General features: G+C 43.5%; 1 protein-coding gene across 5 annotated transcripts in view; it reads right to left on the minus strand.

Annotated features, from left to right (window-relative positions):
- WNT7A (Wnt family member 7A) overlaps positions 1 to 19208 on the minus strand; it is a 55306-nt gene that overhangs the window by 11385 nt on the left and 24713 nt on the right. For all 5 annotated transcript variants that reach the window (XM_081850534.1, XM_081850535.1, XM_081850533.1 and 2 more), the window contains exon 3: positions 5117 to 5388. In XM_081850534.1, the coding sequence (XP_081706660.1) occupies positions 5117 to 5388 (272 nt within the window). The remainder of the gene's footprint in view (positions 1 to 5116; positions 5389 to 19208) is intronic.

The following is a 19208-nucleotide window of genomic DNA, read 5'->3' on the forward strand; positions in this document are numbered from 1 at the left end:
TGTGTTCACATGCTCCACCTGCCCTCACTCAATTAACTAGCTACTTTCTCTTTAATGTAAATCCTAGCTTCCCATTACATTCCAACGAGGTTTTGTGCTAAAGCGTGCTAATCATTCCTCAGCATCTATGAAATTATATTAAAAGTGCATTAAAGGCATCTTATGATATTAGAGTCACTCTGATGAAGTACTCCCAAATATCAGTGTTGATGTAGAACACAATTCCATATGTGTCCTAAGTCAAATATGTTGTAAGGGAGCAATCCTAAGCTTTTGGGAAGGGCAGCTAGGACAATGTTGGATAGTGCAGATATCCATTTCCATGGCCAGAAATGGAGGCCCACAGTTGGATGGAAAGGTCCAAGGATTAAGGTCTGCCCAGTGTGGAGTCAGAAAGTTCCACATTTACTGATCCAGCCTTAGAGTTCTACGGACTCCAAAGCTCCCTATATGTCCAGAACCAGCAAGGGAAACGGGGGAAATAATAATAAAAACAAAAGCGTCCACCTCACCATCTTCTGTAGTCTGTGCAAGTCCAGTCCTCTGCTGTGGACTTTATCCTGCCAGCCTACATAAGATTGTTTTGTCTAATAATCAAGAATTTGGTAGATGTTCTAGGATATTGGTCTTTTGGTGGGTTATAATAAAGGTTATACTGAGTATTTTTATTATATTTGCAAGTATGAGGTCAACTCCACGTATTAAGTGTCCCCTAGCAAACGCTTAAATTATGTGAGGATATATTTATACCACATGAAATAGCATCATTCAACACTTCTATCAATTTCTCCACTTCTCTGTAGACCTTCAGTAATACCATCCGGTCCAGTGTTGGACTACAACACCAATAGATTGCCAACAACTCCAAACAGTTCAGCAGTTCTACCCAAGGCATGCAGGAAAATATCTCCACATCAAAACAGTTTATTTGCCTTCTGGAGAAATGGCAGGTGGCCAAAGTCACCACACACCCTATCTCTTCAGATAATACCCTCAATAAAATGAAAGCTTTCATGATCAGATTGTTGGGTGCATACGGAGTGCCTAAGAGCCAGTTCTGCCATGATGTTTTACATCTCCAGGATGCCTTTGGAATGGATTCTGTGATTTGAACACTTTTCCATGAGAATGGGTTGGGCATACATCATATTCAAATGTGACACCCTGAGCTGAAGCTCCCCCCACCCCCCATTTCTTGTTTGAAGAGCTAGTTCATTGAAGGATCTCTGAAATGACCCATTTCCAAAACGGAATTGGAATCTATATGAATAGTCCCATCAGCTAATCTGCAGATTCACAATGCTACACTCAAACTTGCACTAGCTAACAGAAACAACAATAGGTCTGTTTACACAACTCCACTGCCACCACCACAATAGATTAGCAAATGCATGACAAGAAGTGAAATTGTCTTCACTGGTGCATTGCCAATGCACTTGTTAACTATGTCCACTAGTGACTGCACATTTATCAATAGAAAGAAAAGTTCCGCTATATATGCTATATGTGTGTGACTCTTTTTTTACCCTATTATTATCTCTGACTCTGAATGCCCTGGGTAGTGCCAAGGTTGAGTGCATGTGGAGCCTTCTCATTCATTTCTGGGAAATGAAATTCTACTTGTCTACATAAATATTCTTCAGCAAACATATGTTAAACTCCACGAATCACAGAATAAAACCTAGAGCAAAAAGGAGGCACATCAACATTCTCACAGAGAAACTGAAGTATGCACCATATATAAGGCCTCTTAAATTCAATTTGCAACTATATTTTAGCTGCATTTGCAGATTTGAATATGACATCATTGGTGGAGGTAGGATACTGAAGATCTCAAGTGCCTTGAAATGTATTGTCCTGTCATCCAAAATATGATTGTTGCATGATCCTACCCTGAGACATACATGCAGGGACAGCCATTGGGTGAGAGTGTGTGGAAGATGCTAAAGCTATAGTTCAGAAGGATGTATGGATCCAGAATTGGCCTCCACAGTCACTTACTGACTCACTGTTAAAACTGTGTTCATGGAAGACAATCTTACTTGTCTACGAGTGATCGCCAAAGAAGAAGAAGATAGTTAAGATGAAACAGAGATGGGGGAAACACTTCCTGTCACTGCCAGCAGCATCACATTCAAAGTCATTCTGAGTACTGTGATATTTTTGCTCCCATATTTCAGAAACCAGGTGGAACACAATCATTAATGTACAAAGCTTGAAATACCATGCACATCTCCTTCATCCCCAGTGTTTACTTTATTAAGTAATTTGTGCCAACCACACAAGGAAATCTGCACGCTATTTTTAAGGCATTGTTTTCTTGCCAATTGGGGTGGCAGGGGGAATTACCCAGGTGCCATATAGTAGTATGGTTTAATTGCTAGATTTAATTATGTTTAATTGGTGCAACAAACCTTCAGCTTAACGAACAACACAGGCAGACTATGATGAATCTTCACACTTCAAAGAGTTCAAAACCAGGTTCCTGATCCAATGTTCAGAAGCAGTTATTAAAACTACTTTAAACCAAGAGAACCACAAATATGGTAAATGAAAACACTTAAAATGCATTCATATTTTGCCTTTGGAACCAGCTTTCAGGGATATCAGCTCTGAATACAAAGGTCAGACCAAGGTGTTTGGGCCACAGAAAGAAGCCTATAATTCAAGCCCCCTTTGTGCTGGGTGTATCTCTGTGTGTGGATTGGATGGATGTGGGCAAAGGGAAACTAGTGTTGCTCTGCCAGCACAGACCCTGTTCCACCTGCTGAACATGCAGCTGGGTGGAAGTACCACTGGTGGGATCCCTGTGATAGCCTGCAGAAAAACCCAAAACAGGGTGCTGCAAGAGTGAGATGGGACTGGAAGAATGGAAGCTGCAGCCACATCCTCTTTTTCCTGCCACTCAACTGACTTGCCAGAAGGACATTACAATTTACATAAGATTGGACTTTGCCCTGGGAGCAATGGGTTGCCCACTTCTGAACTAGAGACAGAAACAAACAAGAGGTTTCTGGGCAAGTACAGATACTAACCTGAGAATGTGCATGTTTCCCAGTGAATCTGTAAAATGCAGTCAACAGATGCACATTCCCTAAGGCCTGTTGCTGATGATGGATCTTGCCTGGAGAATGTACAAAAACCTGTTGACATATGCACATTACTCAAGGCCTATTGTAGACTAAGCAGTTATATTGAACAGGAAATGTGCGTGTTACGTGTACGTGATCCATGAGATGTGGTTATGTGCACAATGACCAGTTGTTATGCACATTAACCACTCTACTCACAGCATCTCTAACATACACATGGGTGTAGAGAGACAGAAATGTGAGGTCAGATGGAAATGAAATGGGGGGGGGAGAGTCCTGTAGCAAATACATTAAAACTGAAATGTGTGCAAAATAACACAGTGACCATTTACAACAACAGCAATTGATAAAACAAACATCTTAGCACTGCTTGATTCATGAGCTTTTGGGAGTTGAATCCTATACATGCCCACTCAGGAGTAGCTGAACTACGTAGCTGCAGAATTGCAAACTGAGGGTCCCAACCCTTTATTTTAACACATTAGCAGCATTAGTGATTGAAAGCTATTTGCACTGCAGCCTCATCCATTCAGTTTTGAATCCCTTCCAGATGAGGCCAGAAAAAAAGCACAAAGTAAATACTGTCAGTGACAAAAGAGTCAAATGAGGGTAAGGCTTTCCTGAATAGTATTTTGGCTCTCTGAGATTTATCAGAGCTATTATGCACAGAATTGGTTAAGCAGCAATATCCATCATTAGTAAAATTGTTTTCTGAAATCAAACATTTTGTAAACAGCAAATCCAACTCCTTGTCAGCTGTAATATAGCTCAGGCAACATATGCTGACTGTGGTGTTGTTTTTTTAAGGGATAACTAATTTGGTGTCCTCCGATGTTGTTGGACTCTAATTCCCATCAGTCCCAGCCAGCATGGAAGATGATAGACATAGTCCAACAGCATATGAATGACACCATGTCAGATCCTCCAAGTGTCCCTATATTCCAGGGACAGTCCTGAATTTACAGAAGCCATCCTGGTTTCTGATTTGATCCTGGAGTGTCCCAGTTTTCCTTAGGACATCCCTAATTTCATCAGAGAAATGTCGGAGGTGTGGAGTTATGCAACCCCCAAACGAAGGAGATAAATAACTATACAACCTTTAGAAGACATCTGAATGTAGTCCTTTAATGGAGGTTTTTTAATGTTTAATGTTTTATCATGTGCATATATATGTGGGAAACCACCCAGAGTGGCTGGGGCAACCCCATCAGATGGGTGGGGTATAAATAATAATAAAAATGTTATTATTGTGGAATAGGACATGCCTATTTTCATTGGAGAAATGTTGGAGGTCATTCAGGAGAGGCATCCTGGTTTACTGAACTTCTCCAAAAAGGAAACCCCCTTCAGTCCCATCATACCAAGTTGCCTGTCTTTTTTCTAATGATGCAGAGGTAGACATTTCTGCAAGCAAATGGCATTGCAAAAATATGGGACTCACTCCTAGAAAAGGTAAATCAAGAAGGATTCCTGCAACAGATTTGTCTCTCACTCACCCGCAAGAAAGAAAGCAGTATTAGGACAGGAAGTAAGCATGCAATTAATTGGTTCTATGTGATCTGCTAGATTCAAATGTCACCAAAGCAGAGTAAGAATTGAGTTCTTACCACACCTGTATTGTAAAAGCTAGCCAAAGAAGCTGCCACATGGTGGGAGCTGCCAGACAATCTAGATTACAGCATTCATCATTTCCCTCTGTTTATTTGTATATCTACTTGCTTTCTATAAAAAGCAAGGGTGGACCTTTGTATACCCCAAATCCCCCAAATAAATAATGAGGTGGCCATATGCAATCTCGAAACTTTTAAATGCTAAAACACAGTTTGCTCCATTTTGTTCTTTCTTCCTATTTTATGACTGTAAAGCATCGAGATACGGTAAACCTTTGACTGGTTGCTGGTCTTGTGAAGTGCAAGTTTGCATAGCTTATGGACCAGCAAGTGACATTGGCTTCAAAGCATAGGCACATAAATGTTGCTGTAGACCAGAGGTGGCCATATTCAGAGGTGAGCAAAGGTGCCTACCTTTCGCCCCGCCTCATTGTTGTGCAAATTCATGAGCGTCCTTGCATTCTGCTTAATCTCCCTTGCGTCCACAAACACTTTGGCGAATCCTATTCCGTATCGGATGTCTGCAGAGCAGCCTCCCCATTTCCATCCTTCGTCTTTGTGGTACTGTCCCTGTTTTTCCTTGTCGCAGCCGCAGTCGCTCAGGTTCCCCTGGGTGCAGGCAGCAGTGATTGCATGCGCTACTCCAGCAGCAATGATGGCGTAGGTGAATGCTGCTTCTCTACTACCTGAAATTAGGAGACATTTCTCAGTAAAGGATAGAACAATTGAAAGAACAGGGTAGGGGGTGGGGTGGGGGTGGAAGAGGGTGGAAAAAACTGTGCAAGTCCATGCAGTGGAAATGCTTCAAGGTTATTATTAGACAAGCTGTAAATATGCAAGGCATAAGCATTTCTTGACATTTCAAAGTCCTGGTCTTTTGTTGATGTTCAGGCACTCCCAACAGAATCAATACACATGCTGTAGTGAAGGCAGTGCATTTTGCCATGTCCATAAAGGTAAAGTTACCAAACCCAAAGCGAATCAATCAGTGCTTAATGATGCAGGTAAGACTGCTGTATCAGAGTGCAACCTTGAGTTCACCATGGCTTTCAAAAACCCAAGCACACAGCTTCAGATCAGGCCAACACATGGCCAACGCAAGTGCTGTGCTATGTGTATTCAGGAAACCTTGATGGTGTTGACTTAACATTGGTCATGGTGATGAAGTTCATCCCACAGAAATCCAGAGTGTGGTCACCACTTGCGTGCTATTTGCCAAGTGCTGGTTGTGAAGGGAGCAGACTTCTCCGCCACACAGGTGTGCACTAGGCAGGTCTAGGACAAACTTTCCGTGAAAATAATCCAAGCTGAATTTTAAATAATGAAGCGGATTTATTAAATGGCCTCTGTTCTGTGCTTCATCCTGTCATAGTGATTATGTAGGCTTTGGCAGCGATCACTAACATCACAGAAGTGTGTTAAGTTAAAAATGTGTGTCAGCACACAAAAACGAAAATCTAGTTTTCACAGCCAAACTAGTCTGGGAATTGTATTTGTTTGAACTTGGGGATCTCACAAAACTACAGGTCCCAAGGATTTCTTGAGTGAGTTCACAACAGTAAAGCTTGGTGTACAGTATATTTGGGGTTGTGGGTGTTATTATTTTCTTTGTTTTAACCTTGGAGACGTTCCAGGACCAGATTGGAGCCATGGGCTGCTATACCAAAATATAGACTAGGAGAGTATATTCTTCAGCCAAGGGTCCCTGAAGTCATTTGGGGTGAAAAGTTAAGGACAGCCAACTTTTGGTTTCAAAAATGCTAGTACAGTATCTGGGCAGTATCCAGGATAGGTCAGGGGCTATAACCTGGTAAACTGAGGCTGGAACAGGACCAACAGCATAAGCTTTCTTTTTGCTCCTGCGGCTTGCACTATGCAAGTATAGTGGCCTGAGCCTGCACTTTGGTTAGTGTGAACAGGGCTGTCTTAAGCATATGTGGTGCTGGGGTGCAAAGATCCACCTGGCGCACACACACACACACACACACACACACACACACACCCCAGGTTGCCCAGAGCTTTTCTTAGGGCGGGCTGGCAAGGCGAGCACAGCAGAGCTGGCCTGGCTGGCCGCCTCAACAACAACAGAGGAGGCCGAGGTGGCGGCAGCAGCAGAGTAAGGCCGGGGCCAGGCGCCGGGGGGCGGCAAGCAGAGCCCAGCACAACAGCAGTTGAGCCCAAGGCAGCGGCGACTGATTGCAGCTGGCTGCCTTGTGTGAGCAGCGTGCGCTGGGTGAGCCTCTCAAAGGCCCGCCAATCCCAGGCGCGCAGGAGGACGGAGCCGGCTGGCTGCCTCAACTCCTTGTTCGCCCGCAGCAGAAGAGCCACGGCATTCTGACGCACTCGGATCCGCTTCACAGCAGTTTTCAGCTCTTCCCAATCCCTGGACTCCAAATCTCAGCCCCAGACTTTTGGCCTGGCACCCCTGACGCACCCCTAGCGCCTATGGGTAACACAGCCCTGAGTGTGAAGGAGCTGCACAGGGATCTGGGTGTGTAATACCACAGCAGCCATAGCCCAGTTGCCATACTGCTCTCCCATCACCCATCCCACCTTACAGAGAAGCTGTGGAGGAAGCACACCAGTTGATCTTACAGCAGCATATGAAATGGAGCACTGGCTAGGCTGGAATTAGCCTGGCACCCACAGCCCATGTGTGTGAGTTACCCAGTTCAAGCATGCGCACACAGTCAAAACAATTGTGAATTTTAGTGAAAGTATGTATTGTGAATTTAGTAAAAGTATGAGTTCTATATTCGGACAAAATCTGATAAGAAATCATTATAAATAGCCCTTGTTAGTCAAAGGCAGGGATTCCACCAAATTGTGTGATACATAAACATGCACTGGAGTAAATCAAACGTCTCTGAATTCCTGCTTCAGGTATTATAAGATACAGTGGTGCCTCGCAAGACGAAATTAATCCGTTCCGCGAGTCTCTTCGTCTAGCGGTTTTTTCGTCTTGCGAAGCACGGCTATTAGCGACTTAGCGGCTATTAGCGGCTTTAAGAAAAAGGAAAAAAACTCGCAAGAACTCGTAAGACATTTCGTCTTGCGAAGCAAGCCCGTAGCGAAATTCGTCTTGCGGAATGACTCAAAAGACGGAAAACTCTTTCGTCTAGCGAGTTTTTCGTCTTGCGAGGCATTCGTCTTGCGTTGCACCACTGTACTGACAAACATTTCACAGTTTGGATCATGGCTTCCAACTCATCTCCCTCAAGGACCTTGCCAAGATTATGGGGCACTTTGATGTTTTAAATGGAAGAGGGTGCTTCTAAAATATAGTGCTCTCAATTTCCATTTAAAACTATGCCTGGCCTCCACCATAATAGTGCCTTCCAGCTGTTTTAGACCACAGTTCCCATCAGCCCCAGGGAGTTCTGTGCTGGCTTTGAAGCCTCTCGTGTCAGGGTGATGCACGCTGTAAGGCGATGCAGATTTGATGTCACTAGATAAAAAACTTTTTTTTCAACTTCTAAGAAAGTAACTTCTGAATAAGAATATTATGGTGAGGTGTTTATCAGTATTAATATGAAACCTGGCTAATACACAAAATGGATTCAAATTGTGGATTGATATCCAACTAAGACATTCTCAGAGTAGCTCCAGTGAAAGCAATAGTTAAGTCATTTGATTTCAATGGCTCTCCTCTGAATATGACTAACATTGGATATTTACATGCAGCCAAGATATACAGTTTAGTCCAGCCAGGGTTGCCATATTTCAAAAAGTTAAAACCTGGACACCCCAGAAGTTGTTGAGCTTTTTATAGGAAGGCCCCAAAATTGTTGAGTCTTTTTTTTAGGAAACCCCCCAAAATGAAAAAAACAAACCCATGAATTTTCGATTGACTTGCCTAAGATCCAGGACAAAGCGCCACATTTCAAAAAACTCCCCCCAGGCGTCAAATCCACCTTTGAAATCCCAGTAATGTCCAGGAAAATCCAGACGTATGGCAGCCCTAAATCCAGCTCTCTTGCCATTTCTGATGCATGGCCTTTATGGCTGAAGCAAGCTATCTTCCCCATTCTAAGTTATTGCAAACTTTAAGGACCTAAAATGTTTTGGCACAAATGGGCTATGGTTGGTACTTGAAATTCTTTTCAAACTCTGACCTTAGATAAGTAAATCTTCATAGCTACTTCAAGATACAATCCCAAATCTCTGGTACTTGTACATTGTGATTTGTAGAACAAGCATATTTTCGATGTTTCTGTTTAAAAGAAGCACCAAACCAAAAAGAAAGACTCAGGCACTTTATTCTCAGCAGAATCACTCACCACAAGTGATCTATATATTAATACTTGTCTCTTAGCGGTTCTTCTACTGAAAACATCTACTTCCTTATCATATGCCACAAATAGCTAGCAGCATAATGGATTCAAGGATGACATCAACAAATTCAGTTAATAGGTACCATCATGGCCACTTAGCTGCAGGATATGTATTAATAGAATTGTATACTATCCTTTTTTAATGTTTAGTTTTAGTTTTTTTATCATTTATATAACTGCATGTAAACATAATAGTTCTATAGTACTTTAGTAACAGTAAACTTTCCAAGGGGCTCCTTTGTCATTGAGAATAATTTATAATTTAAACAGCTCTGAATGTATGAATTTGTACCAGCATATTTCATTTTAGCAGGATGTCTTGCAGACTTTGCAGATTACAATTTAGAAGTTCAAGATTTTACCACTTACATGGGCTGTGACCTTAACTTATTCGTAGCATTGGACAAACATCAAAATGTGTTTGATGGTAAATCCTGTTTATTATATCCTGTCCTTCCCACATCCCACCACAAAAGATGCGAGCAGCTTGTCTTACCAAATGCAAGGTGGTTCTTTTGTATGGAATTCAGAAGCAATATACACAGTGGAATCTTTTGTTACGAATTTAATTCGTTCTGGAGGTCCGTTCTTAACCTGGAACTGTTCTTAACTAGAGGTGTGCTTTCACTAATGGGGCCTCTTGCTGCCTCTGCGCCGCCGGCACATGATTTCCATTCTCATCCTGAGGCAAAGTTCTCAACTCAAGGTAACTCTTCCAGGTTAGCGGAGTTTGTAACCTGAAGCGTTAGTAACCTGAGGCGTTTGTAACTCAAAGTACCACTGTAAAACACAAGTGAGTGAGAAGAAGATTTTATTCCTAAACAGCAAACAATATATACATACCGGGGCCGTGCAATCTAAAGCTACCTGGGGGAGTCACTTCGTCACTTCTTTGAGGGCTTCCAAGTGGCAGATAGAAGTGCATGTCCCGTATGTATATATTCCTTGCAGTTTAGGAATAAAATCTTCTTCTCACTCACTTGTGTTTTATATTACTTCTGAATTCCAAACCAAAGAACCACCTTGCATTTGGCAAGACACAGCTTCTCAGCTAATTATGTCTCACCCAGCGGAATACTGTACTCCTATTTGACTCTCCGACATCATTAGAAAACATTGAAGTGGAAGTAATAGTACTTCAGAGATAAGTAGGCCAAACATCTTAAGCTCTCTAGCAAAATTGGGATAAGCCAGTTCTAATGCTTGTGATGATGAAGCACTATTGAGGGGATGAAACTGAAGACTAATGCAAGAATCATTTGACTTCTGAATCGCAGCTGAAAACAGCACAAGCAATAGTAGCATATGTGTAATTGTGGCTTCCTGCAATCATGACATGACTTTATTTCTGAAGCAAAAGTATACTATAGCAAAAGTATAGCAGCATTTCTTTTGTATGTATATCTACAAGATTTGTTATCTAACTATAGAAGAATGTCCTTAATCCATGTAAACTCTTAGATGAAAATAATCAGATGAAAATTAAATGATAGAAGCTCCATTAGAAGCATCAGCTGATACCTTCAGAGCAAACTGACAAAGTAGAATGTATGCTTGACTCCGATTAGGGACAGATAGATTCTTTCCTTTGAAAAGAATGGTAGAATCCTACATACTAAGGGTTGTAATCCTACCATGTCATACACAGAGTAGATCTAATGAAATCAGTGAACTTACACCAGTCTGATTATGAATTCATAGGATGCAACCCTATATACATGCCACCTATCAAATCACACAGTAAAAACAATCAGAAACAAATAACAACAACAGAAATTAAAAACTGACTTTTTGGAATCACATGAGGCAACATAGGGTTTTATTTTTAATTTCGGAAGGTGTGGCATCTGACTGCACTAAGTATTCAATGTAAGCACAAATGCCTAAGAAACAAGCAGCTTCTCCTTAAGACTGGTAGTACTAGAAGCCAATCATGTTCATTTAATTCCTCTCTATAGTTTCAACAGCATGGATATTATCTTCTGAAGCATCTACTCTTGTAGGTAGCTTCATTAACAGTGGAGTCTGGGACTTGCTTCCAAGTACACATGCATAGGTTTGAATGGTCATGCCTTTTCTTCTTCTGCCCAGTATCTCTTGGTGAGATGACTCTCCTGCTATCCTCATCTAGCCCTTCCACATGTCCTCTCGACTGTGCTCCCTCCCAACTCATGATTCCAACTCCACTCTACTTTTCTACCATCTTCTCGCCATCAACATTGCCCTCAGATTATCTACTTATTGCCATACTTAAAGGTCTCTACCAGGGGTGCCATCTTCAGAAGAACATTGAGGGGGCTTGACATGACATCGCTCTGTGCCCAACGCTGTGTTCAGCCTCAACAATGGGGAGGGCAGCACGCCCAAAATAAATAGAGGGGACCCAAAGAGCCTTGGCCCCCAGGAGCTGGCACCTATGGTAGTTATAGTTACTATTACTATTACTATTGTTATTAATGAATCCATTGATGAATGAGGTACCTTGAAGAAATTTGCAATGAAATGGCACCTATGAACCAGTTCCATATATCAAAACAATTGCATACAGAACTAATAAAAAAAAATTATACATGTAAAATTCATTTAAAACAACACATACTTAAAATCAACACAGATCCAGGACAGATACCAGTTGGGATAAAGACTATAGAAGGCTTGGTTCTTGTTTTTATTTTGATTATATATATTGTGGTTTTTATGTTGATCTTTTCTGTGAAGCGCCCTGAGACCTCTGGGTATAGGGTGGTATATAAATTCAGTAACAACAACAACAGCAACAACAACAACAACAACTAGCATTTTTAGCAGGTGCTGAAAGGCAATAGAAGAGGCACCTGTCTGATGTGCAATTGGCGGGAGACCTGATCCGGACATTATGTGAAACAGATCTTTTATGATAGTACAGTGGTACCTCGGGTTAAGAACTTAATTTGTTCTGGAGGTCCGTTCTTAACCTGAAACTGTTCTTAACCTGAAGCACCACTTTAGCTAATGGGGCCTCCCGCTGCTGCTGCACCACCGCACGATTTCTGTTCACATTCTGAAACAAAGTTCTTAACCCGAGGTACTATTTCTGGGTTAGCGGAGTCTGTAACCTGAAGTGTCTGTAACCTGAAGTGTCTGTAACCCGAGGTACCACTGTATCTACAAGATGCCCTTTCCTGTTGAACGCAGTGATCAGCTGGGTATGCAGAGGGCTAGACTATATTTTATGCATCCTGGTACCAAGCTGATTGGGTTTTATACTCCAATACCAGCACCTTGAACAGAACCCAGCAGCTAATTGGCAGCCAGCGCAGTTCCATCAGCAGTGGCCTAAGTCAAGTGAGCAGTGAGCAATCAAGCTGCAACATTTTTGCAGCTTCCAGATCAGCTCAAAGACAGCCCCACATACAGAATATTGCAGTAATCCAATCTGGAGCTTACCAGTACATGGATGACAATTGTTAGGCTACCGCAGCTCAGAAATGCCCATAGCTGTCTTGCCAACCAAAGCAGGTAAAAGGCACTCCTAGACACTGAGGTCTCCTGGGCCTCCAGTGACAGAGCTGGGAGCATGACCAGACTACAAATATGCTCTTTCAGGGGGAGAATGACCCCATCCAAAGCAGGCAATTGCCCAGTTACCCAGACTCAGTTGACCAAACTCTCCTGCTTGCCTCTGTGCCTTAATTTTTCAAGACTTCATTCTTAACTCCTTTTCCTCCTACCTGTCTGACTGTTTATTCAACTTTTCTATTGGGGGAAAGCTCTCCTGTCTCTGTTGGGATCACTTGGTATTATGGGCCCCTTCTCTCCTTGGGTTTCATGAAATTAGAACAGCTTTCAATACCCCGTATGTATACTGGTGAGTCCCAGCTGTACTTGGACCATTTCCCCTTCCAGTCTGCCTGAAATAGTCACTTGAGTGTTTCATGGACATCTTAATATGTCCAAGACCAAACTGTTCATCTTTCCTACCAAGACTTCTTCTCCTTGTTCACTCTCCATACATCCAATAAAGGTCACCATTCACGTGGTTAAATCAACCACACAGCCATGGCTTGATCTATTATTATTTTATCTCATTTGTTCCTCACATATAATTAGTTGCCAAGTTGTGCCACCTGGGCTATAGTCTTCAGTTTTTCTATCCCATTCAGTTCCCTTTGACCTGTATCCCTCAGTGTCATTGGAACCTTCCAGAATGCATGTGCTACGGGTGATACAGATGAAATTGACAAAGGGTCTTGTGCCACAAATGCATTCTTTTGAGTCTACAAAAAAAGCTTATACCATAACAAAATGAGAGAGTCTTCAAGGTGCTACTAAACCATTATGAGTCTGCTGCAGCAAAATAAACAAATACAGCTACCATTCCAGAGAAGGTACAGAGGGTATCTGCATATTTATTTCCTATGAAACACTGCAGGCCCTGAAATATAACTTTGCATAGTACAGGTTTCTATTAAATGAATTCTTTGTACCAAATTTAAGCCCTTCAACTTTTGTTACCTGGGATTCTTGCAAAACAGCCTTGTTTTTATACCTGCAGTTCAGCTGACATGAGCATGAAAAGGGAAAGCTGCCTACCTTTGTGTCTGAATATTTATGGCTGCCTCATGTCAGTTAGAGAAATGTGTCCTGGAGTATGAAACTAGAGGGTTTTACCAAACCCTTTCTATGTTATAAATCTAGCCTTTGAATGTTGAAGTGGTTTTAGCCTGCAAGACTCTGTGTGTGTGTGTGTGTGTGTGTGTGTATTCGCTTCTGAACTGTCAATTTCACATGTCACGATTTTGTGAGAAGATCAACACGCCCTCATCTTCCAGAGCTCAGAACAGCTCTGTGTCTTATGTTAGAGCATGGGTAGGCAAACTAAGGCCGAGGGGCCAGATCCCGTCCAATCACCTTCTAAATCCAGCCCACGGACGGTCCGGGAATCAGTGTGTTTTTCCATGAGTAGAATGTGTCCTTTTATTTGAAATGCATCTCTGAGTTATTTGTGGGGCACAGGAATTCGTTCATTTTTTTTCTTCCAAAATATAGTCCGGCCCCCCACAAGATCTGAGGGACAGCCCCCTGCTGAAAAAGTTTGCTGACCCCTGTGTTAGAGATAGCAGTCCTCTATTTAAAGTGTTGTCAGAGGACAGTCCTCTATTTAAAGGGCTCTCTGGTCCACGTCTGCCTTAAAGATAAGAATCGTGAGAAGAGAGAGCAGGAGGGACCTTGATGGTCAGCCCCTACCTTGGCATAAATTCTCGCTATGAATGACTTCTCTGCAACAAAAGTTTTTCTTTTTTTTAACATGCACACATTATATATGAACTCTCTACAAGCTGAGTTAATGGTAAATCAAATTTGCACAAAGTAGTAACTAACTCCTTCAGCGAGGCCACACCTCTGAGTCAGCACTCCAGGAACTGGCCTCCTGGGTCATAGCTGTTCCTCTTAAATGGGCCACATGCCAGCTGCTTAAATAATAGTGCATACATTACAATATGTAAAAGGTAAAGGTAAAGGGACCCCTGACAGTTAGGTCCAGTCGTGGCCAACTCTGGGGTTGCGGCGCTCATCTTGCTTTATTGGCCGAGGGAGCCAGCGTACAGCTTCCAGGTCATGTGGCCAGCATGACTAAGCTGCTTCTGGCAAACCAGAGCAGTGCACGGAAACACCATTTACCTTCCCGCCAGAGCGGTACCTATTTATCTACTTGCACTTTGACGTGTTTTTGAACTGCTAGGTTGGCAGGAGCAGGGAGCGAGCAACGGGAGCTCACCCCGTCGTGGGGATTCAAACCGCCGACCTTCTGACTGGCAAATCCTAGGCTCTGTGGTTTAACCCACAGTGCCACCCACATCCTATATTACAATATGTAAATAGATACAAATCCAGTATGTGCCTCGTGGTTTTTCCTTTTTTCTGAAGTGCTGTTTGGTGTCTTTTATTAGCTAGACCAGGGGCACTGGCTCCAGGGGCTAATGTTGAGGGAGCGGAGGAGGCTGTGGTGATATAGTCCCTTTAAGATTAGCTTGCAGGTTGTGTGGGAATTTGTTAGAATTCCTAGAATACTGAGCCTCTCATTAAGGCCTCAAGGCCAGTGTTGAACGGTAATGACCGCTCCCCACTTAAAACGGGGGGCGCCCTTTGCGTGGACGCGTGCAGCCCTGGATCTGGAGTGGCCCCATCAGCATAGGCTTTGCCTTCCCTCAGGTGGGATACCTGGAGGTCCCCGCCTACCCCAGTGAGTTGTCCAATCCCACCTGGGGGAAGCGTTGCCAGGGAAACCAGGCCAGGTAGGGGGAGGGACCAGGCCCCCTCCTCATTCATGCATCAGGCCGCCCCATGACCCGTTGCCAATTTGCCTCAATATTGCGTAAGGCCATCCATGCTTGTGGAGGCGACCCGGCACAATTTTCCGGGCATTCCTTTCATATCGGTGCAGCAATCTCGGCAGCTGCGAGCGGCCTCCCGGCAGAACACATAAAAACAATGGGGCAGTGGCGTTCAGCTGCCTTCAAAGGCTATATTCGAAACAGCCAGCAGACACTGACAGATACCATATAATTCTTTCTTTTTTTATATATAATATTTTTATTAAGCTTATGAAATACAGAAAAAAAGAATAAAAGACAGATATAAAAAATAAAATAGAAAAGTTGCGAATTTCCATGATCCTTTTTTTCAGCAAATCTAATGGACTTCCCCGCATCTTCCTAACCCTGCGTTCTCTGTGATACAAAACATCAGCAATTTGTTAACTTATTTCAAAACTTATTGTATCTTTCATTTTATCATGTTACCTAGTTTCCAAAGTGTTGTAACCCAAATCTTATACGTTTTAGCTTAAACATAATAAAGTTATTTCATTATTCCACCTCTGACTTCTTGTACCTTAATTTCCATTTCATTAATTTACAATTGCTGAAGCTAGAGTTTCCTAAAAAGTGCATTTTTTAACATTCATACAACTTATAATGTTTTTTCAAATAGTCTTTAAATTTTTCCCAGTCTTCCTCGATTGTTTCTTCTCCCAAGTCTCGGATTCTGCCAGTCATTTCGGCCAGTTCCATATAGTCCATCAACTGCGTCTGCCATTCCTCCAGCGTGGGTAAATCTTGTGTCTTCCAATGCTTAGCAATCAGGATCCTTGCTGCTGTGGTAGCATACATAAAAAAAGTTCTATCTTTCTTAAGTACTCTCTGGTCCACAATGCCCAGAAGAAAGGCCTCCGGTTTCTTAGGTAAGGTAAATCTAAGTACCTTTTTTAGTTCATTATGAATCATCTCCCAAAAGGCCTTCACTTTCGGGCAAGTCCACCAGAGGTGAAAGAATGTCCCTTCCGCCTCTTTACATTTCCAACATTTATTGTCAGACAGGTGATATATCTTAGCAAGTTTGACTGGGGTCATGTACCACCGGTATATCATTTTCATAATATTTTCCTTCAAGGCACTACATGCCGTAAATTTCATTCCGGTGTTCCATAACCTTTCCCAGTCTTCAAACATAATGTTGTGCCCCAAGTCCTGCGCCCATTTTATCATGGCGGATTTGACTGTCTCGTCCTGTGTATTCCATTTAAGCAGCAAGTTATACATTCTCGAAAGTAGTTTATTTTTTGGCTCTAACAGTTCTGTCTCTAATTTCGATTTTTCCACCTGGAATCCAACCTTTTTGTCCACTTTAAAAACCTCCTGAATTTGAGCATAGTGCAACCAATCTCGCACCTTGTTTTTTAATTTTTCCAAGCTCAGCAACCTCCAATTGTCTCCATTTTTTTCAATTATTTCCCAATATTTAGGCCAGTAGGCTTCCATGTTAAGTCTCTTACGTGCCTTGGCCTCCACCGGTGAGAGCCACCTCGGAGTCTTACTCTCCAATAAGTCCTTATATTTTGTCCAGACCATCAAAATTGCTCTTCTGACAATATGGTTTTTAAACAATTTGTGAACTTTAACCTTGTCATACCACAAATATGCATGCCACCCAAAAGCATTATCAAACCCTTCCAGATCTAGGACATCAACCATATAATTCTTTCTTTCAGGCTCAACCCCCAAAAATGTGTGGATCTTCGGCCACAGCATAGTGCATTGGGCGGCCATCCATGCCACTACTGGTCCAGGCGGAGAACATCTGGGTCTGCAGCCAAAGATCTCCATTTCCTGGTTCGGCCAACGTGGAATGCGATGGGATGCCCTGCTCCCTCGGTTGCGTCACAAACTTGGGTTCCGCCATCCGCCAAACGCGGTTGTGCTCCACCTTGGCGAAAATGACTTGGTCGTGCAAAAAAGCATAATTCTGATCAAAACAGCGATCGCGGACCTGGAAAGCGTACATGCCGCTCACCCCAACATCACGATTTTCTGGTCCGAACTTCTGCCACGCTTGCATTGGCGTGGCAACATCAAACCCACTAGACTTAATTACACCGTTGAAAAAATCAATAGGGCAGTGCGCTCTGCAATCACTCGCATGGGAGGTCGGGTCGCAAAACACCCCAACATTAAAGTCTACATGAAGGAGCTATTTCGGCCCGATGGCGTGCACCTATCGGACCGTGGTAACGAGCGTTGGCTGAGCGACATCAGGCATGGCCTGATTGACTGGTTGGAGGATGGCAAAGGGGATTTTCAGATGTAAGTAGTCTTGGCGGCGAGACCGCAATCTTTGCGGTCTCGGGTGGCGGTATCAGGCCTTGGGCGGAATCCTTTAGTCCATCTTCCTCTTTGCGGCGGCGATACCAGGGTTCCCCGTTAAAGGGGTTTTTGAAGGGAGGCTTTGGCCGTACGCCGAAAGGTCGTCATTGCTCTCCCCTGCGGCGGCGTAACGGGGGCGGCTATCTCTGCTTGAACATATGTTCTCCAGAACCGGCCCATCCCCCCCACACACTGGATAACCCTGATGCTCCCTAGGTCCCCGGCTGGGGACTGGGGAGGGAGAACGCCCAATGCCTGAGCCAAGGTCTACCCACATTTGAAATTTAATAAAGTTGTGGCCAATTTAATCCCATAGCACGTTGTCTAGAGTCGTTATTCCACATGACGGGGGGGACCACTCGGGATCTGGGGACTCCGCCTGTCCGCGCAATGACCGCTCCCCACTTAAAACGGGGGGCGCCCTTTGCGTGGACGCGTGCAGCCCTGGATCTGGAGTGGCCCCATCAGCATAGGCTTTGCCTTCCCTCAGGTGGGATACCTGGAGGTCCCCGCCTACCCCAGTGAGTTGTCCAATCCCACCTGGGGGAAGCGTTGCCAGGGAAACCAGGCCAGGTAGGGGGAGGGATTACCTGCCCACACAATAGAGGGTGGATCTTACCTGGTAATCCTCACTTGGCTCCAGAGCTTCTCCCACCCTACCCACCCTCAGTTAATGTCTTCTTTTGCAGGTTAACTTTTCTTCATAGGTTTTGCAGGTTAACTTGTCTCCACAGGTATGCGGGCGCTGCTACGATAAGGTCGCTGTTAAAGGGCCGGAAAGGAATTTCCCTGCATTGGCAGGTTTCGCCTTTCCCATAGCAAAACGTCACAACTTTGGCGGTATCAGGCCTTGGGCGGAATCCTTTAGTCCATCTTCCTCTTTGCGGCGGCGATACCAGGGTTCCCCGTTAAAGGGGTTTTTGAAGGGAGGCTTTGGCCGTACACCGAAAGGTCGTCATTGCTCTCCCCTGCGGCGGCGTAACGGGGGCGGCTATCTCTGCTTGAACATATGTTCTCCAGAGCCGGCCCATCCCCCCCACACACACTGGATAACCCTGATGCTCCCTAGGTCCCTGGCTGGGGACTAGGGAGGGAGAACGCCCAATGCCTGAGCCAAGGTCTACCCACATTTGAAATTTAATAAAGTTGTGGCCAATTTAATCCCAAAGCACGTTGTCTAGAGTCATTATTCCGCATGACGGGGGGGACCACTCGGGATCTGGGGACTCCGCCTGTCCGCGCAATCAAAGACACGTAATGGGATTGAAGGAAATTTAAAGACTATTTACAGAAACATTGTAAAATTAATAACTGTTAGAAGGATGTTGGAATAATATTATATGATTTTAGCAGGAATGATATAAAGGATTTGGGAATAACTGACTGTTAATTGGTGAAAGGAGGAAAAGTAAAGTTACATTATATTAAGACAATTTACAGGACAAAAATTTTAAAAGAGGGAAAGGATTTGCTGAAATGGATAATTGACCT

This window comes from Podarcis erhardii (assembly GCF_964252035.2).
Source record: "Podarcis erhardii genome assembly, chromosome: 2".
Classification (NCBI taxonomy): domain Eukaryota; kingdom Metazoa; phylum Chordata; class Lepidosauria; order Squamata; family Lacertidae; genus Podarcis; species Podarcis erhardii.